At 43.8% G+C, this 15,777-nt stretch overlaps 1 protein-coding gene across 6 annotated transcripts in view; it reads left to right on the top strand.

Moving 5' to 3' along the window:
* Positions 1 to 15,777, top strand: part of GLT1D1 (glycosyltransferase 1 domain containing 1) — a 129,574-nt gene that overhangs the window by 55,347 nt on the left and 58,450 nt on the right. For all 6 annotated transcript variants that reach the window (XM_084994332.1, XM_084994333.1, XM_021072863.2 and 3 more), the window contains 3 exons: positions 2,445 to 2,501; positions 8,072 to 8,167; positions 9,085 to 9,134. In XM_084994332.1, the coding sequence (XP_084850458.1) occupies positions 2,445 to 2,501; positions 8,072 to 8,167; positions 9,085 to 9,134 (203 nt within the window). The remainder of the gene's footprint in view (positions 1 to 2,444; positions 2,502 to 8,071; positions 8,168 to 9,084; positions 9,135 to 15,777) is intronic.

The raw sequence follows: 15,777 nt of genomic DNA, 5'->3' as shown, positions 1-15,777 counted from the left end.
GAATAGGTACACTTTTGTTTTCTAACACGAAGATAAAAGGTAAATAGGAGAACATTATAAAGAGTAATTTAGGAGTTCCTGTAATGGCTCAGCAGATTAACAATCCAACTAGTAGCCATGAGGATGTGAGTTCAATCCCTGCCTGGCCTTGCTCAGTGGGTTAAGGATCTGGTATTCCTGCAAGCTACGGTGTAGGTCACAGATGCAGCTCTGATCTGGCGTGGCTGTGGCTGTGGCATAGGCCTCAGCTTCAGCTCTGGTCAGAGCCCTAGCCTGGGAGCTTCCATGTGCTGCAGGTGCGACTGTACAAAAAATAAAAATAAAAAAGTAAAAGTGTAATTTAAAATACAGTCACTTAACAGAAGTACACATACCACCAATATCAGTGGTATGTTGACAAAAGGAAAAAGATGAACTTCATTTAAGTTGAATTGAGTTGGGGGCACCCAGGACCCTCTGCCTCCATCTCCAGCCCTTCTTGCCCTCCCTCCCCTAGTCCTGCCCCGTGGTGGCCTCCAACATCCTTTCTTGAGACCCTGAGCTTCTCCTAAACCCAGATAGCAAAACCATGGACCCACATGGTAGAAATCAGGGAAACAGTGGTTCCAAAGAACACAGCTCACTCCAAGCTGAGGTGAGAACCAGTGCTGAACCCAGGGCCACGAGTTCAAGGCCACCTTATCCAGGTCATGTTGCTGAGGTATAAATGTGCTATGGGTATGTGTAAATGGGTCACCATGCTGTACGGTAGAGAAAAAAAGTAATGTATTGGGGAAATAAAAAAATGAAAAAAAAATAAAAATAAATGTGCTAGTGGTTCCCAGGATGCTTATAGCAGCAGAATCACTCATTGAATACACTCTTTTGTGGAGCCCCCATTTAAAAAAAGCTGCGCTGACTCAGAATGTATAAAAGGGGGAAGAGTCAGGGCAGCCTGAGGGTTGGACCACCCATGCATCTGCCGTGGCCTGGTTTAGAGCCACTGAAAACGCTGGTGCAGCAGGAAAAACATAGGCTTTGATGCTGCATTTGGGGCACAGCCTCTCCCACCCACACACTGAGTCATGTCAGACCCCGATTAACCTCTGTGCATGTCAGTTTTCAGCCGGATGAATTGGAGGAATCAACCAGCTTAATAGGACTTAGGCTTTTTGGGGACCATCCCCACTCTCCATTCCAGAGGCTGTCCAGGGCAGGTGTGGGTAAGCACTCCTTACCTAGCTGGCATCGTACCAGTCACTGTGAACGGCAAGCTCAGAGGTGCCTTGAAGAGGTGGTTAGATGATGTGATTTACATGCTATAAAATTTCAGTTCTTTTCTGCTCTCAAGAGAATCCATTTTTTTTTTGACTTTTTAAAAATTAAAGTATAGTTGGAGTTCCCGTTGTGGTTCAGTGGTTAACGAATCCGACCAGGAACCATGAGGTTGCAGGTTCGATCCCTGCCCTTGCTCAGTGGGTTAAGGATCCGGCATTGCCGTGAGCTGTGGTGTAGGTTGCAGATGCGGCTTGGATCCTGAGTTGCTGTGGCTCTGGTGTAGGCCGTCGGCTACAGCTCCAATTAGACCCCTAGCCTGGGAACCTCCATATGCTGCAGGAGTGGCCCAAGAAATGGCAAAAAGACAAAAAAATAAATAATGGTAATAAAGTATAGTTTATATACAATGTTGTGCCAATTTCTGCTGTACAGCAGAGTGACCTAGGGATGCACATACACACATTCTTTTTCTCATATCATCTTCCATCACGGTCTATCCCTGTGCTGTACAGTAGGACCTCATTGCTTATCCATTCTAAATGGGATAGTTTGCGTCTACTAACCCCACCCTCTCAGCCCATCCCACCTCCTCCCCCTTCAAGAGAATCCGTTCAATGTTGCCTCTAGGCTTTCAGACTCTTAAAATGTTCATTTTTTTTTCAGAGAAAAATGACTTACAATGTTTTATGCATTTCTGCCAGCAAAGTGATTCAATTATATGTATATAAACATTCTTTTTAATATTCTTTTCCATTATGATTCACCTCAGGATAATGGATCATATTTCCCGGTGCTCTATCATAGGACCTTGCTATTTATCCCTGCCATGAGATGAGGCATTTTAAATACAGACATAATTTCTGTGTGATTTTTATTAGAGCTTAGTTGGGAATGGTTCAGACACCTCTCACCCAAATGCATTTTTTAGGAACTAGGAACGCAAACTTTCTGTGACCTGGGGACAGTCTGTCCCAGTAACAGAAGCTGGGGGTGAAAGTGATGGATCTCTTCTCCATGGGCGCCCTTTAAGCCTCATGGGCTTGGAGGGATCAAGGAGAATTCAGCCAGATCCTCAGACTGTTGAGTTCTTTACAAGAACTGAGCATGACGGTTATTTAAATGTCAACGGAAAAAAACGGGTTCTGTCTCAACAACATGAACTTTCTCCTCTCTTCCCTTTGGCCCAGGAATTGCAACCGTGCCGAACGCCACCTTTAATTGGAACACCTTTCTTCAGCATTCAGGTAAGAGGTGAAATCCTCTGGTAGGATTTTTTTTTTTTAATGATTTTTGTTTTTTCCATGATAGATGGTGTACAGTGTTCTGTCAGTTTTCTCCTGTACAGCTTCGGTAGAATTTTGATTCAAGTGCATCTTGTCAACATGTGTTAGTCCCTTGCTAGGCTCCCGTGGTTTGGAAGAAGAGGCTGTCAGGGTCAAAGAAGTGGACTCTTTTGGCAGAACAAGGGGAGGGGGCCAGGTACCATTAAAACAAACTTTGTTTTTCCCTGTGGTGACATCAGCGGTGTCATCCTTGGGAGGAATTGCGGCTGGGATGCAGGAGGAAGAGTAGTGCCAGCCTTTTTTTTCTTCCTTTTTTTTTTGGCCACATGCCACCAGAGCCACGGCTGCAGCAGTGCCCATCCTTAACCCACTGTGTTGCAGCGGGAACTCCACAATAGCCTTTCTGATGCTGCTTTTTTTTGGATAAACCTCCCTGATGTGTAGTATCATGTCATGTCTGTTCTTATTAAGGATGCCAATCTCCTGTGTTCATTTGATGTTACTTTATTAACTACACACATAAGTGACCATTGTAAAAAAAAAAGAAGAAAACAGAGGTCAGACTAAGAAACAAGGGTTAAACCACTTGAAATTTCAGCACCAAAAAGGAAAGACTATTAGTATTTTGATGTATCTTTCTCAAAAATTTTACATATATATATAAATGCTTGTTATATACTTATATATAAAAATATACTTATATATTCTTGTGTGACGTCTTTTTTTAATTTTTTGTCTCTTTTTTTAGGGCCACACCTTTGGGATATGGAAGTTCCCAGGCTAGGGGTCAATTGGAACTACAGCTACCGGCCTACACCACAGCCACAACAACGCAGGATCCGAGCCTTGTTTTCAGCCTACACCACAGCTCATAGCAATGCCAGATCCTTAACCCACTGAGCAAGGCCAGGGATTAAACCTGAGTCCTCATGGATACTAGTTGGGTTCTTTAACCACTGAGCCATGATGGGAACTCCTGCGTGGTATCTTTAAGTGTAAAAAGTTCAGCTGTGTGCAAATGAAGCCCGTAAGTGTATGCCATTTGGGATTATAGCTGCCTTAGAGGCTGATCAGCCCAGTCATTCCAGTAAAGATGCTGGAACACCTCACATTGTCTCAGCAAATGCAATTCGAGGCCTAAGAATTCATCTGTTTTAACCTGAGATGTTTTTCCCTAGAGACAACAAGCACATTAGGGGGAGTTGAAGTTACAGGTCCTTCTTGGAAACTTCAGAGAAAAAACCTGAAAATGCAAAATCAGTGTCCCGCCCACGGCAGACAGGAGAACACCCCTGGCCCCTTTTCACTCCCCAAACTTCAAGCAGAACCTCCGCCACGTACTCTGTGTCAGCCTTGGGTTCCTCTGAAAAGAAGAAATTTCCCAGCGTTTGATTAGAAATAATTTCCCAAGTGTTTTCCATCAACCTCAGCAGCCACGGCAGAGCCACTGTCCGCGTTACAAATGAAGCCACGCCGTCCGCCTGCTTTATCATGTCAGAAAGTGTGCGCTGTTATTCAGAGCCAGTGGGCCCATCTTAAGTGGCCTGTTGTAAGGTTATTCCATCTTCCGTCTATCACAGGTCGCCAAGGCGGTGTAACTAAGATTCATAATTTCCAAAAGGAGAGTGATTTGTCATCAAGTCCTCTAGCCTTGTGGTTGCTTGTTCCATCCGTCTTATGGTGGCGTGATTAACGGAACAGCCTGGAGATGTAAAATACTCCATAGGCAGCGCTCCCTCCGGAGATCTTCTTGGCTGCAGTTTAATCTTAATGTGTGCAATTAGAAGCTGTAAACGTATGCAGAATATATGGGCTTTGGGGAGCTAGGGTTGTGACGCTGGCAGCCGGCTCACTTAGATGATGGCTCTGGGGTTAGATGGAGAATTCATGGGCCCTCTGGGTTTTATGATCAGGCGTCTGTTCTCATTTGTATGGCTGTTCGTCTTGGTCGTGTTACAGACTCCAGAGACGGCCTGTCTGCTATCTCACCCCGGGCTCTGGAGCATTCGACACCTGTGATTGTGGTGTGTCATTTCCACTTGGAGCTGGAAATGGTGAAAACAGAACTTACAGTGAATTTGATGCAAACCATTACTGATCAAACACTCACCCTCTGGAGTCTTAGGAATTGTTAACCTTGAAATCAAGGGAGGGTAGTTGATTAGTTCCCAGGGTTTATAGTCTTTTTTTGGCCATGCCCGTGGCATGCAGAAATTCCCAGGCCAGGGATCGAACCTGCCCCACAGCAGTGACAATGCCAGATCCTTAACCTGCTGAGCCACCAAGGAACTCCCAGCACCTTCTTGGGTTTTTTTTTTGGGGGGGGTGCCTTTTTTTTTTTTTTTTTTTTTTTTTCAGCTGCGCCTGTGGCATATGGAAGTTCCCAGGCCAGGGGTTGAATCAGTGCTGTAGCTGGGGCCTGTGCCACAGTCATGGCAACACCAGATCTGAGCCCCATCTGTGACCTAAGCCACAGCTTGCAGCAATGCCCAATCCTTAACCCACTGATTGAGGCCAGGGATTGAAACTTCATCCTCACAGAGACAATATCAGGTCCTTAATCTGCTGAGCCATAACAGAAACTCCATTTTTTTTATTTCTGCTTTATTTCTATTTTCATTGTTTATTTAATTCTCTCTCTCTCTTTTGATTTTTAGGGCCACACTTGCTACATATGGAAGTTCCCAGGCTAGGGGCTGAATTGGAATTGGAGCTGCTGCCCTACACCACAGCCATAGCAACTCAGGATCTGAGCTGTGTCTGTGACCTACGGCACTGATGGATCCTGAACCCAACTGTCAAGGCCAGGGATCAAACCCACATTCTCATGGATGCTAGTCAGATTTGTTTCTGCTGTGCCACAATGGGAACTCCCCTCTCTCTTTTTTAAAATTCTGTCTGTATTTTTATATGGAAACTCTACTATGCAAAACTCAGATGGTCGTATTTTTCTTCCTCAGGCTATTCCTAGGAAAACTCACTTGTTTTTCGTAAGGAAAATTAATCTTATTAGGGCCTTCGATTCTTTCACAGCAACCCCCCCATCAGATTTCTCAGCTAAAATTCACTAAGTCTAATCACTCATCAGAAGTCCTTGAATTCTTTCCTCCTTATAATAACACGTGAAAAAATAAATAAATAAACAGAGCTCCTGGAATAGAAAACGGCAAAGAAAGTGGCTTAAAGGAGGATTGGGTTTCTATTCTTGCACCAGCTGATGAGTCACTTAGAAGATTAGGGCATGTGATGCTTAGTCTGTTGGGACCGCTATGGTGCCAGACCACAGAAATGACACATTTTGTTTGGAAGATTAAAAATACCATCCTCCAGGCAACGGTGATGTCGGGAAGACATGCAAACAAATGTGTTTGTAAAGGATGAGTTCAACCTTGGCTCGTATGAATCCCGGATATTAGAGGAAAAGTAAAGAGAAGAAAGATAAGTTTGGGCTTCAAATGAGGAAATGAAATCCACTAAACAAATTAGGTAGGGACCTGCCTCACCTCCAAACCTCTACAGGCTGGTCTCTGGCAGTTCTTTTTAAAAATCTGAGTGTGGAGTTCCCTGGTGGTGCAGCGGGTTAAAAACCCAGCTAGTATCTATGAGGACGCGGGTTTAAGGATCAGCGTTGCTGCAAGCTTCGATGTAGGTCACAGATTTGGCTCTGATCCAGTGTTGCTATGGCTGTGGTGTAGGCTGGCAGCTGCAGTTCTGATTCAGCCTCTAACCTGGGAACTTATGCTTTTTGTGTAGCAGATCTAATATTCTTTAGAACTGTACTGTGTATGTGTGTGTCTGTGGGTCTATGTGTATAAATACTTTTGTTTTGGAGCTCCCTGGTAGTCTAGTGGTTAAGAATCGGGTGTGGTCACTGTTGTGGCTGGGGTCGCTGCTGTGGCACAGATCCCTGTTGGAGGAACTTCTGCATGCCAGGGGTGAGGCCAAACAAACAACCCCCACACCACTTACATCTCACATACGGGGTTGCAATATAAATGTTTACTGTAAATTATGGTCGGAACATTCTAAAGATCAATGCTGTAATTTATGGATTATTCCCTCCCATGATTGGCTTTCGTAAGGGTTCTGGGGTGGAGGTTCATCCAGGGCACTTTTCTCCAGCTTTACCAAACCAGAAGGCCAAGAGGTTTTCTGAAACTGCTTTGTCAGAGGAGCTAACATGTGTCAAATCAGAGTAAAAGAGTAAAGTCAGTTTCCAACACCTGTCCTGATCACAGAGCACAGTAATGAGTTAGATCCAGTCTTTTTACTGAAACATCACATAATTTTTTTTTTTTTTCCCTTTTAGGGCTGCACATGCAGCATATGGAAATTCCCAGGCTAGGGGTCCAATTGGAGCTACAGCTTCTGGCCCATGCCACAGCCACAGCAATGTGGGATCTGAGCCTCATCTGCAACCTACACCATAGCTCAGGGCAAGGCCAGATCCTTAACCAACTGAGTGAGGCCAGGAATCGAACCTGCATCCTCATGGATACTAATCGGATTTGTTTCCACTGCACCACAATGGCAACTCCCACGTAGATTCTTAAAATAGTGCTTTCTTTGGGTGCTGCCTTTGGGTACCATCTTTGTGTTGGCTTTGGTTTTGTATTTACTGTTTTCAATTCAGTAATATCTATTCTCTGATTTCCTCTTCTTTTTGGTGCTTTTGTGGTTTCTCTTACCTTTTCCCCATCTTTTTCTATTGTTGAGTGGCTATTCCATGTATCATGTACATCATAAGGATGGAGTAAGGGATGTTACCTCCTCACTGCTTCACACCTGGAGACACATAACATCTGCTTCTTCCATCCCTGGTGATTTTTTTTTTTTTTTTTGTCTGCACCTGTGGCATATGGAAATTCTGGGCCAGGGATTGGACCCCCCTTCACAGCAACCCGAGCCACTGCAGTCAGATTCTTAACCCACTGTGTCACAGTGGGAACTCCAAGTGTGCTCTGTTATTAAGGAAAGTGGGTCAGCCTAGAGTCTAGGGCTGGGGAAACTGGTTCCACCTCTTGCCAAGAGGGACCATGAAGAAGGTGGTTATCCACAACTGGTCTAACATAACAGCTTTCAATATGGCAAACCAAAACCTTTTATGTATCTGTGGACATGTTTACATTAAATGCATGCCCCTGTACATGTGTGTACATATATATGGACACAAGAGGGCATTCCTATATAAACCACCTTTCCAGTTTCATAAAGAAAATATTCTTCCTAGCTGAAATTGCATCGAAATCTTTTTGAGAACCCATAGCTCACGTTTCAGTAATAACTGGGACTATATTCTGTTGCCCCATCCTTCTGCATTGCAGCAGAAGCATCTTCATGTTTATTAGGTCAAGTTCAGCTCAGATTGACCCACCAGAAGGAACAGTTAGTTCACGCAGTGAAATGAAGACAAAGGTTAGGCATGGGAGCAGTGGACTGAGAGGTCAGAGCCGAGTGTCCATGGGGTCTTTGTTACTGAGTTATCAAGCCAAGTCCTTTCCATTGACATACCCTGAACTCTTCTGTTGCAGAGATTAACCAAAGTGCTGACAGTCTACACGTGTTTCTCCTGATCTGTGGACTCAGACAAGTGAAAGACCCTCTCTACTTGGTGGAGGCATTCTCGGGTATGTTTCCTACTGGGATCCTTTGGATGTGGAATTCCACCGGGGTCCCTGTCTCCCCATCTCTCTCCTTAGGACTTTGAGTTTTTCTCCTCTTTTGCACATTAGCAGGACTGTTTCTGGATTGTTACTTTGGAAACAACCAGAAAAATAGTCACACTGTGTAGTAATTCCAGTTGTTTCTTACTTTCCTGTGTCCTCAGCTTCAGAGGAAATTGTAAAAAAGAGCCAATAATTAGGAGGCTAAAATACTTTTATCTGGAAATATTTCATACATGCCAATTTGTATGATGCATTTAGAATTTTGTTGCATTTCTTAAGTTAATCTATAGACTCTTCAGTATATTTGAAAGTCCATATTGAGTCATGATGGCATATCCATCCTAATCACATAATCAATTGGACATCTGGATAATGTGTAACATTCTAGTTGAAAAATTTTTTTGGCTGCTCCTGCAGCAATACAGAAATTCCTGGGCCAGGGATCAAACCCATGCCATAGCAGCAACCCAAGCCACAGCAGTGGCAATGCCATATCCTTTAACCACTAGGCCACCAGGAAACTACTAGAAAAAAATTTTTTCCTTAAAATCATAAAATGTCCAATATTTTTATTTAGCGTAAATATAACTTGGGAACTCTGTTCAACGTCCTGTGATAAACCATAGGGGAAAAGAATATGAAAAAGATGCAAATATCTGGATAACTGAATCACTTTGCTATACAGCAAAAATTAACACAATGCTGTAAATCAACTATACTCCAATCAAATAAATTAAAAAATAAATATAAGTTGATGAATATGAATGAATGATATGAAATAATTCATGTTGTAGTGTATTTAATATTAAACTGAATTACGTTTTGAGTTGTGACTTAAAACCCTTGTAAAGGTTTTTTCTTTCTTCTTCCTCTTGAAGAATGGCATCAGGAAGAGCCCAACGTTTACATGGTAATCGTCGGTCCTGAAGTAAGTTGATCTGCATTGATCTCCTCTCTGTTTTCCTCTTCATTCTTTTAATGTATTTCCCAAAATTAGTTTGTGTTACTCTTCTAACCAATTTTCTTTCTTTCTTAAGTCAAATAAGGTCTACTCGCTTAAAAAATAAGGTCTATTGATTTAAAGGAAATGAACACCAGACTAAGGTTAAAGATGATGAGGCTTTCTAAGTCCTTACAATTAATTCATTCCTACAAAGGCTAACTAATGAATTCTTACAGGAATACAGAAGAGTCACATAAAGAAAGTTTGTCTAGAGAGTTCTTATTGTGGCTCAGCAGATTAAGAACCTGACATCGTGTCCATGAGGATATGGGTTCGATCTGTGGCCTTGCTCAGTGGATTGAGGATCCAGCATTGCTGCAAGCTGCGGCATAGGTTGCAGATGAGACTTGGATCTTATGTTGCTGTGGCTGTGGTGCAGGCCAGGAGCCGCAGCTCTAATTTAACCCCTAACCTGGGAACTTCCATATGCCACAGGTGTGGCCCTAAATAAGTAAAAGAAATGCTGAGAACTAATTCAGTAACCACAACTATGTGTGTACATACTCTCTCCCCCCACCACTCTCTTTCTCTCTCTCTTTGCCTCATCGGCCCTAAAAAATGCATCTCTGTTTTCTTTTTTGTAACTTCCAGAGGAAGGCAGTTCTCAGTAGTCTTGAACAAGGGCTGTCATGATTGCCTGATGGGGATCAGGGAACAGATGGGGGCTTGAGCCGGATGAAGCAAAGCAATTTTTCAGGGACCGTGGAAAGGCATGCCTTGGGAAGCTTTAATGCTTTCACAATTTCTACCAGCCCTGCCTCCCTTTCTCCAAGCTAGTCTAATAAACCTGTGATACACCTAAGGACAGGATGCTTGCTGGGCAAATACAGGTCCAGGACAAGTCTCCTGAACCTCCCACCCCCAAGGCCCCCACGGGAGCATTTCCAGAGCTGCATCCAATGGCCGCCGAGTTAGTTTGCTTGTGTAGAATCAAGAACACAAAGCCGCAAGAGAATGAATGAGTGAAAGAGTAGCCGGGAAAGGGAGCTCTTGAGTGAAGAGCTGTGAAGGGTTATGATCTGAGAGTTGCTAGTCCTTACATTCATTGACATGAATTATTAATAATTCTCAAGCACAACTTCCACGAGGCGCTCCGCTGCTCTGCTATCTATAATTAAAAACCCTCTAAGAAATGGGGAAAGGCCTCTTTGGGCTGCAAAATCACCACTTAGCAAAACTAGTTGTAAGCACCTGGCCCTGGGCCACGGGCACACTCAGCCCAGAGCTTTAAGAGATTTGCTCGCTTCTCCTCAGCCGACAAGTGAGACCGGATCTTCCAGATCTAAATCTCCCTGCAGTAATGTAGACAGATATCTTCTCAGGTTTGCACGGACCTGAGTGCAGAAGCAAAGGCTTTGGACTTGGACTCATTTTTTCTTTTCCTTTTTAAGGCTGCACCCGCAGCCTATGAAAGTTCCCAGGCCGGGGGTTGAATTGGAGCTGCAACTGCTGGCCTACACCACAGACACAGCAATACCAGATCTGAGCTGTGTCTATGATCTACAGTGTAGCTCACAGTAACGCTGGGCCCTTAACCCACTGAGCAACGTCATGGATCGAAGCCACATCCTTAAGGATACTATGTCAGGTTCTTAACCTGCTGAGCCACAATGGAAACTACAATGATCTGAAGTTTGGAAATCACTGACTTGGGCCATGCTGGATGGTACGTGTGTATGTGTGACCACTAAATGTATTCCCTCTTGAAAACCAGTGCATTGGCTCCATCCTCCATGAAATTCCCTGCCCAGATCTTGGCCTGGGTCAAATATGCTTCTTCTGACCACTCAATGTAAACAAGCTCTTCCCTATCATCATTATAAGACTTCCAAACATCTCTCAATTTTCAGTGTCAAGAATTCAATTTACTATCACCTTGGAACAGAGAACTAGAAGAAGACTGAACTGATTTTACACTTGAACTTGAGTATTTGCTACAGTGTTACAGGTTAATAGGCTGATCGTTTGGAAATGGATTTGAGAACTGTGTCAGAGGTCAAATGTTTGAACACATTAAAACTCACCTTTCAATCCTTATCTCTTAGAAGAGATTAAACACCCCGAGCACTACCATTATTTTTGACATCTGATGTGGGTACACGCTTCTTCCATTCATTTCTTTCTTTGCTAAGTGCTAAGCTCAATGACTGAATAAATTCTGTACATCTAAATTATACACTTTGGGAAGGCTGTCGCTTTTCCAGGTCACGTGCAGGGCCTCTTAGGACAAAATTGCATTGACTTGGTTAGTTAATATGTCTAGCGGACAAGCTGAGTCTGTTATTAGGGAATAATCACAGTGTAGACAGAGTCTTGTGCATTTCTCTCCATAGAGCCTGGTCCCACAGGAGAGCCCAGCAAAGAAGCTACACAGCTCAGCCAGTGGCCCCTGCCAGCAGCCTCAGACCAACTTCAGCCTGTAACTGAACAGGACCCCAAGGGGTTCCTGGGAACAAAAGCCTTTCTGTGTCCCCATTTCTTGTTCTTAGGAAATGGGCCTCATTCAGCCACTATGACCTTGCCTGAGCTCCAAGGGGCAGGTTCAGACAGTTGCTGATCAGAGAAGGGAGGGGAGGCAGAGACCAGGGAGGAGCAGTCAAGCAACAATAGAGCAGCCCTGGGGCAGGATCCTGGATCCTTCTCAAGGAGACACATAATGTTGTAGGCATCTTAAACACCTAAGAGAAAAGTGATATTCCTTATGTTTCTTTTAGAGATGAATACTTTAAAACTGGACAGCTTCAAGCCCTTCCTTGTGCTTCTCCCTGGCTTAATTGCACCCTAAACACAATCACCCATAAGCTAAAGACGAGGCACCCTGAGCACAACTGCCTGTGGGTGAAAGATGATTAGCACATGAAGGTTTACAGGAACTTTCCTAGTTGGTTCTCATCTCTGATCCACATGCCCTTTCGCAAGTACTGTTACTCTAGGCAATAACCCAGAAGACCACCGTCATGATCATGCTGAGATCTCCTGACTCCAGCTCTGATGACTGAGATTCCCCCAAAGGAAGAAGAATGCACATTTGTCTTGATGCTGATTCCTATCTGAAAACCTGTTTTTCTCCTTTTTACTATAAAACTCTTCACAATTCTTTCCAATGGGGGACACAGTCCTTAAGCCATTAGCCTGCTGTGACCCCCTTTGCCTGGCAAAGCAGTAAAGCTATTTTTTTTTTTTTTCTCTTTACCCAAAACTCTGTCTCTGAGTTTCAGTTGGGCACCAGCAGATAGAGGCTGAATTTCGGCCACAAGCCCAAGGACATTTATTAGGAGATTATAGGAGCTACTAAGAGAACTGTGGGAGAGGCTGCAGACCAGGTCAGGACTGCATCTTCATGGTCTCCGGACCATCACCGTCAGGGTCCACGGTCCAGCATGGGTTACGTCTGCCGTATTGTAAGGAGTGGACCAGACACCTGATTCCACTTACACCAGACCCCATCCAGTGAGGGGAGGGGAGGAAGACCCCTCCCCCAGAGGAAGCAGAACAGGTGAAATGGAAGCTGAACAGTCAAAGCAAAAAAATCGATGATCACGGCATATTCAGATTCCCTATTTGTTTTTTTATGAATGATCAAACAAGAACTGAAGACTTTTATAGGTCACTTAATGGAAATAAATTGGCCATTATGTTTGGTATCTGGCATTTATTCATTGCATTTCCTTTAGGGAAATGGAAAGAATGCTCTTAGCAGTGAAAATGATGCTCGGCTGTAATTTAGTGCAGTAATTATCCCTTATGGCGTTATCCTTTATGGATATATTGACGTTTATGAGCAAAACTTCAAGAGGACGCTTGGATATCTTCATTTACTTCCTGTTCATTTGCATGAACAATATGTATATATGTACATACATATGTACATGTATGAATACCTATGTATGTATATGTATGTATGTATGTATGTATGTATATTGTCAAGAAGGAAGAAATTTTCCTCATCCTTTCTGGGTTCTTCTGTCTGGTCTGAGAATTAAATTGACACGAGACAGATGAACAGGAGAAAAATCAAACATCAGTTTTTTTCCCTCGTGGCATAGGTAGGTTCCCAGTCTAGGGGTTGAGTCAGAGCTGCAGGCCTATACCACAGCCACAGCAATGTGGGATCTGAGCCGCATCTGCAACCTACACCACAGCTCACAGCAACGCCAGATCCTTGACTCACTGAGCAAGGTCAGGATACAAACCTGCATTCTTATGGATCCTAGTTGGGTTTGTAACTACTGAGCCATGATGGTTACTCCCTCAAACATCAGTTTAATCACAGATATACATAGCAAGAGACCCAGGAAAACTGAACAACTCTCCAAAATGGATGAGATCCTCAACTTAAATACCATCTTCAGCTAAAGACAAAAGAGGATGTTGGGGGTAGGGGTTTGGGACCTCAAAGGGGAGGAACAAATTTCACATGGAAACAGAAAGTAAATGGTTAGTAAGCAAATGTTTGCTCCTCCAGACAGAGACTATGGGACCTGGAGAGGAATTTTTTTTTTTTTTGCTTTTTTTTTTGGCTGAAATTCCCAGGCCAGGGATCAAACCCATGCTGTAGCAGCCACCTAAGCCACAGCAGTGACAATGCTGGCTCCTTAACCCACTGAACCACCAGGAAGCTCCAGAGATGAAAGTAATAAACAGACCTTGCTGGGTTCCCTCTGTCCACAGTCATAGCTCCCTTCCTGGACCAGCTCCTTGATCTACATTCTTTTAGGCAGTTAGGGGAGGTCAGAGGTTCTTCCTGAGTCTTTTGGGCTTTGATTGTTTATAGCTGGAAATAATAAAAAATAATAATCTGCATGCCAGAGAGACATTTTGGGGTGGCAAATTTTGCTCTCCCATTATCTATATAATCCATCATCTATCTTTATCTCTCTCTCTATCCCCTTATTCCTTCCTTCAAGAAATGCTTATCAGGGCCACATGTGGTGGATACGTGGATACATAGCAGTGAGTAGAATAGATGGCCCCTGCTCGCAGGGAGCCTGCAGTTGGGTTAGGAAGATAGATGGGGACAAATAATGCCAGGCTGGAGGTGTGTCTGTCAGGACAGGGGAGCCCTTGGGGCTGGGGTGTATACAGCATTCACGTCTGTTCCTAGTGGGTCCCGTGGCTCAGCTCAGAAGGCACTTCGCACACTCTTCTTTTTTTAATTTAATTTTTATTTTATATTGGAGTATAGTTGATTTACAGTGTTGTGTTAGTTTCAGGTGTACACCAAGGTGATTTGGTTATATGTATACGCATATCCATTCCTTTTCAAATTCTTTTCCCATATAGGTTATTATGGAATATTGAGTGGAGTTCCCTGTGCTGTACTGTAGGGCCGTGTTGTTTCTCTCTCTCTCTCTCTTTTTTTTTTTTTTGTTTTTCTTTCTTTTTTTTTCAGGCCTCACCCACGGCATATGGAGGTTCCCAGGCTAGGGGTCAAATCAGAGTTATAGCTGCTGGTCTACACCACAGCCACAGCAATGCCAGATCTGAGCCACTTCTGCAGTTTACACCACAGCTCACGGCAATGCCAGATCCTTAACCCACTGAGCGAGCCCAGGGATGAAACCCGCATCCTCATGGATACTAGTCAGGTTCATTACCACTGAGGCACAGTGGGAACTCCTTTTTTTTTTTTTTTTTTTCATTTTGGGTGCCCCGTGGCATATGGAGTTCCCGGGCTAGGGATCAGATCCTGTCCTTTTATATATAGCAGTGTGTATGTGTTAACCCCAACCTACTAATTTATCCCTCCCCCTGCTGCCCTCATCTTTTGAATATGATTGCTCTGCTTTGCAATTGGCCTTTACCTCTCTACCAACCATTTACAAAATAGTAGGGTGCATGTTCTCAGGTTGCTTGAAAAAAGTGGTGATACTGTGTATGCTTTATTTTTCAGACACCACACCTGTGTTTCCTTTTGTGGTCATTCTTAGCAAGGGCATTTCAAAAGTGAGATCTCTGTGCTCCCAGGAAATCAACCTGCTCCTCCATTACTGCTCACTGCTGGCAAGTTAGTTAACACCTTTGGACCAAGATCACATCATCGGTATGAGGCAGAGGATAGTCCTGCATGGCCCAGGAGTAGAGTGGTTGAGAGCCAGCTGGGTGCACTTCACCTCTATGGGCCTCAGTTTCCCCATCTGTAAAGTAGACGGACTAAGGAACTGCTGCTCGTGAGGCCAAAATGAGTGCACTGTTGCACAGTACCGGGTTTGTAGGAGGCATCCTATGGGCTTTACATGAAAGAACTTTCTGTGCTGATGTTGACATGGTAGGATTCTGTTTTAGCTGCAGGATGGTTTGAGTTAGGCATTGGTTTTCTATTAAAGCTTCTTTGATTTCTCAGTCCGGCCATTCTTGGCAAAGCGTGTAGTTTCTGCTTACAGCGGTGTGTGGAGTGGGGGCATTTGCTGGTACTCTTTGATAAGCAGCGTGGTAGGAACATTCAGTGTGAGCATGACAGGCTTAATGACTTTCCACGATAATTTCTTATATCAAAGATGATTTTCCTTAAGCCTGGGAGTGGAGACAATATATTTTGCTAGAAAATAAATAAGCTCAGACAGGGGAA

The sequence above is a fragment of the Sus scrofa genome, chromosome 14, assembly GCF_054392235.1.
Source record: "Sus scrofa isolate SSC_HxYL_T2T_F1_AM1 chromosome 14, Sscrofa_HxYL_maternal_Yorkshire_Landrace_v2.0, whole genome shotgun sequence".
NCBI lineage: Eukaryota > Metazoa > Chordata > Mammalia > Artiodactyla > Suidae > Sus > Sus scrofa.
Note: the sequence above shows the minus strand (reverse complement) of the source record. Positions and strands in the feature narration are given on the sequence as shown.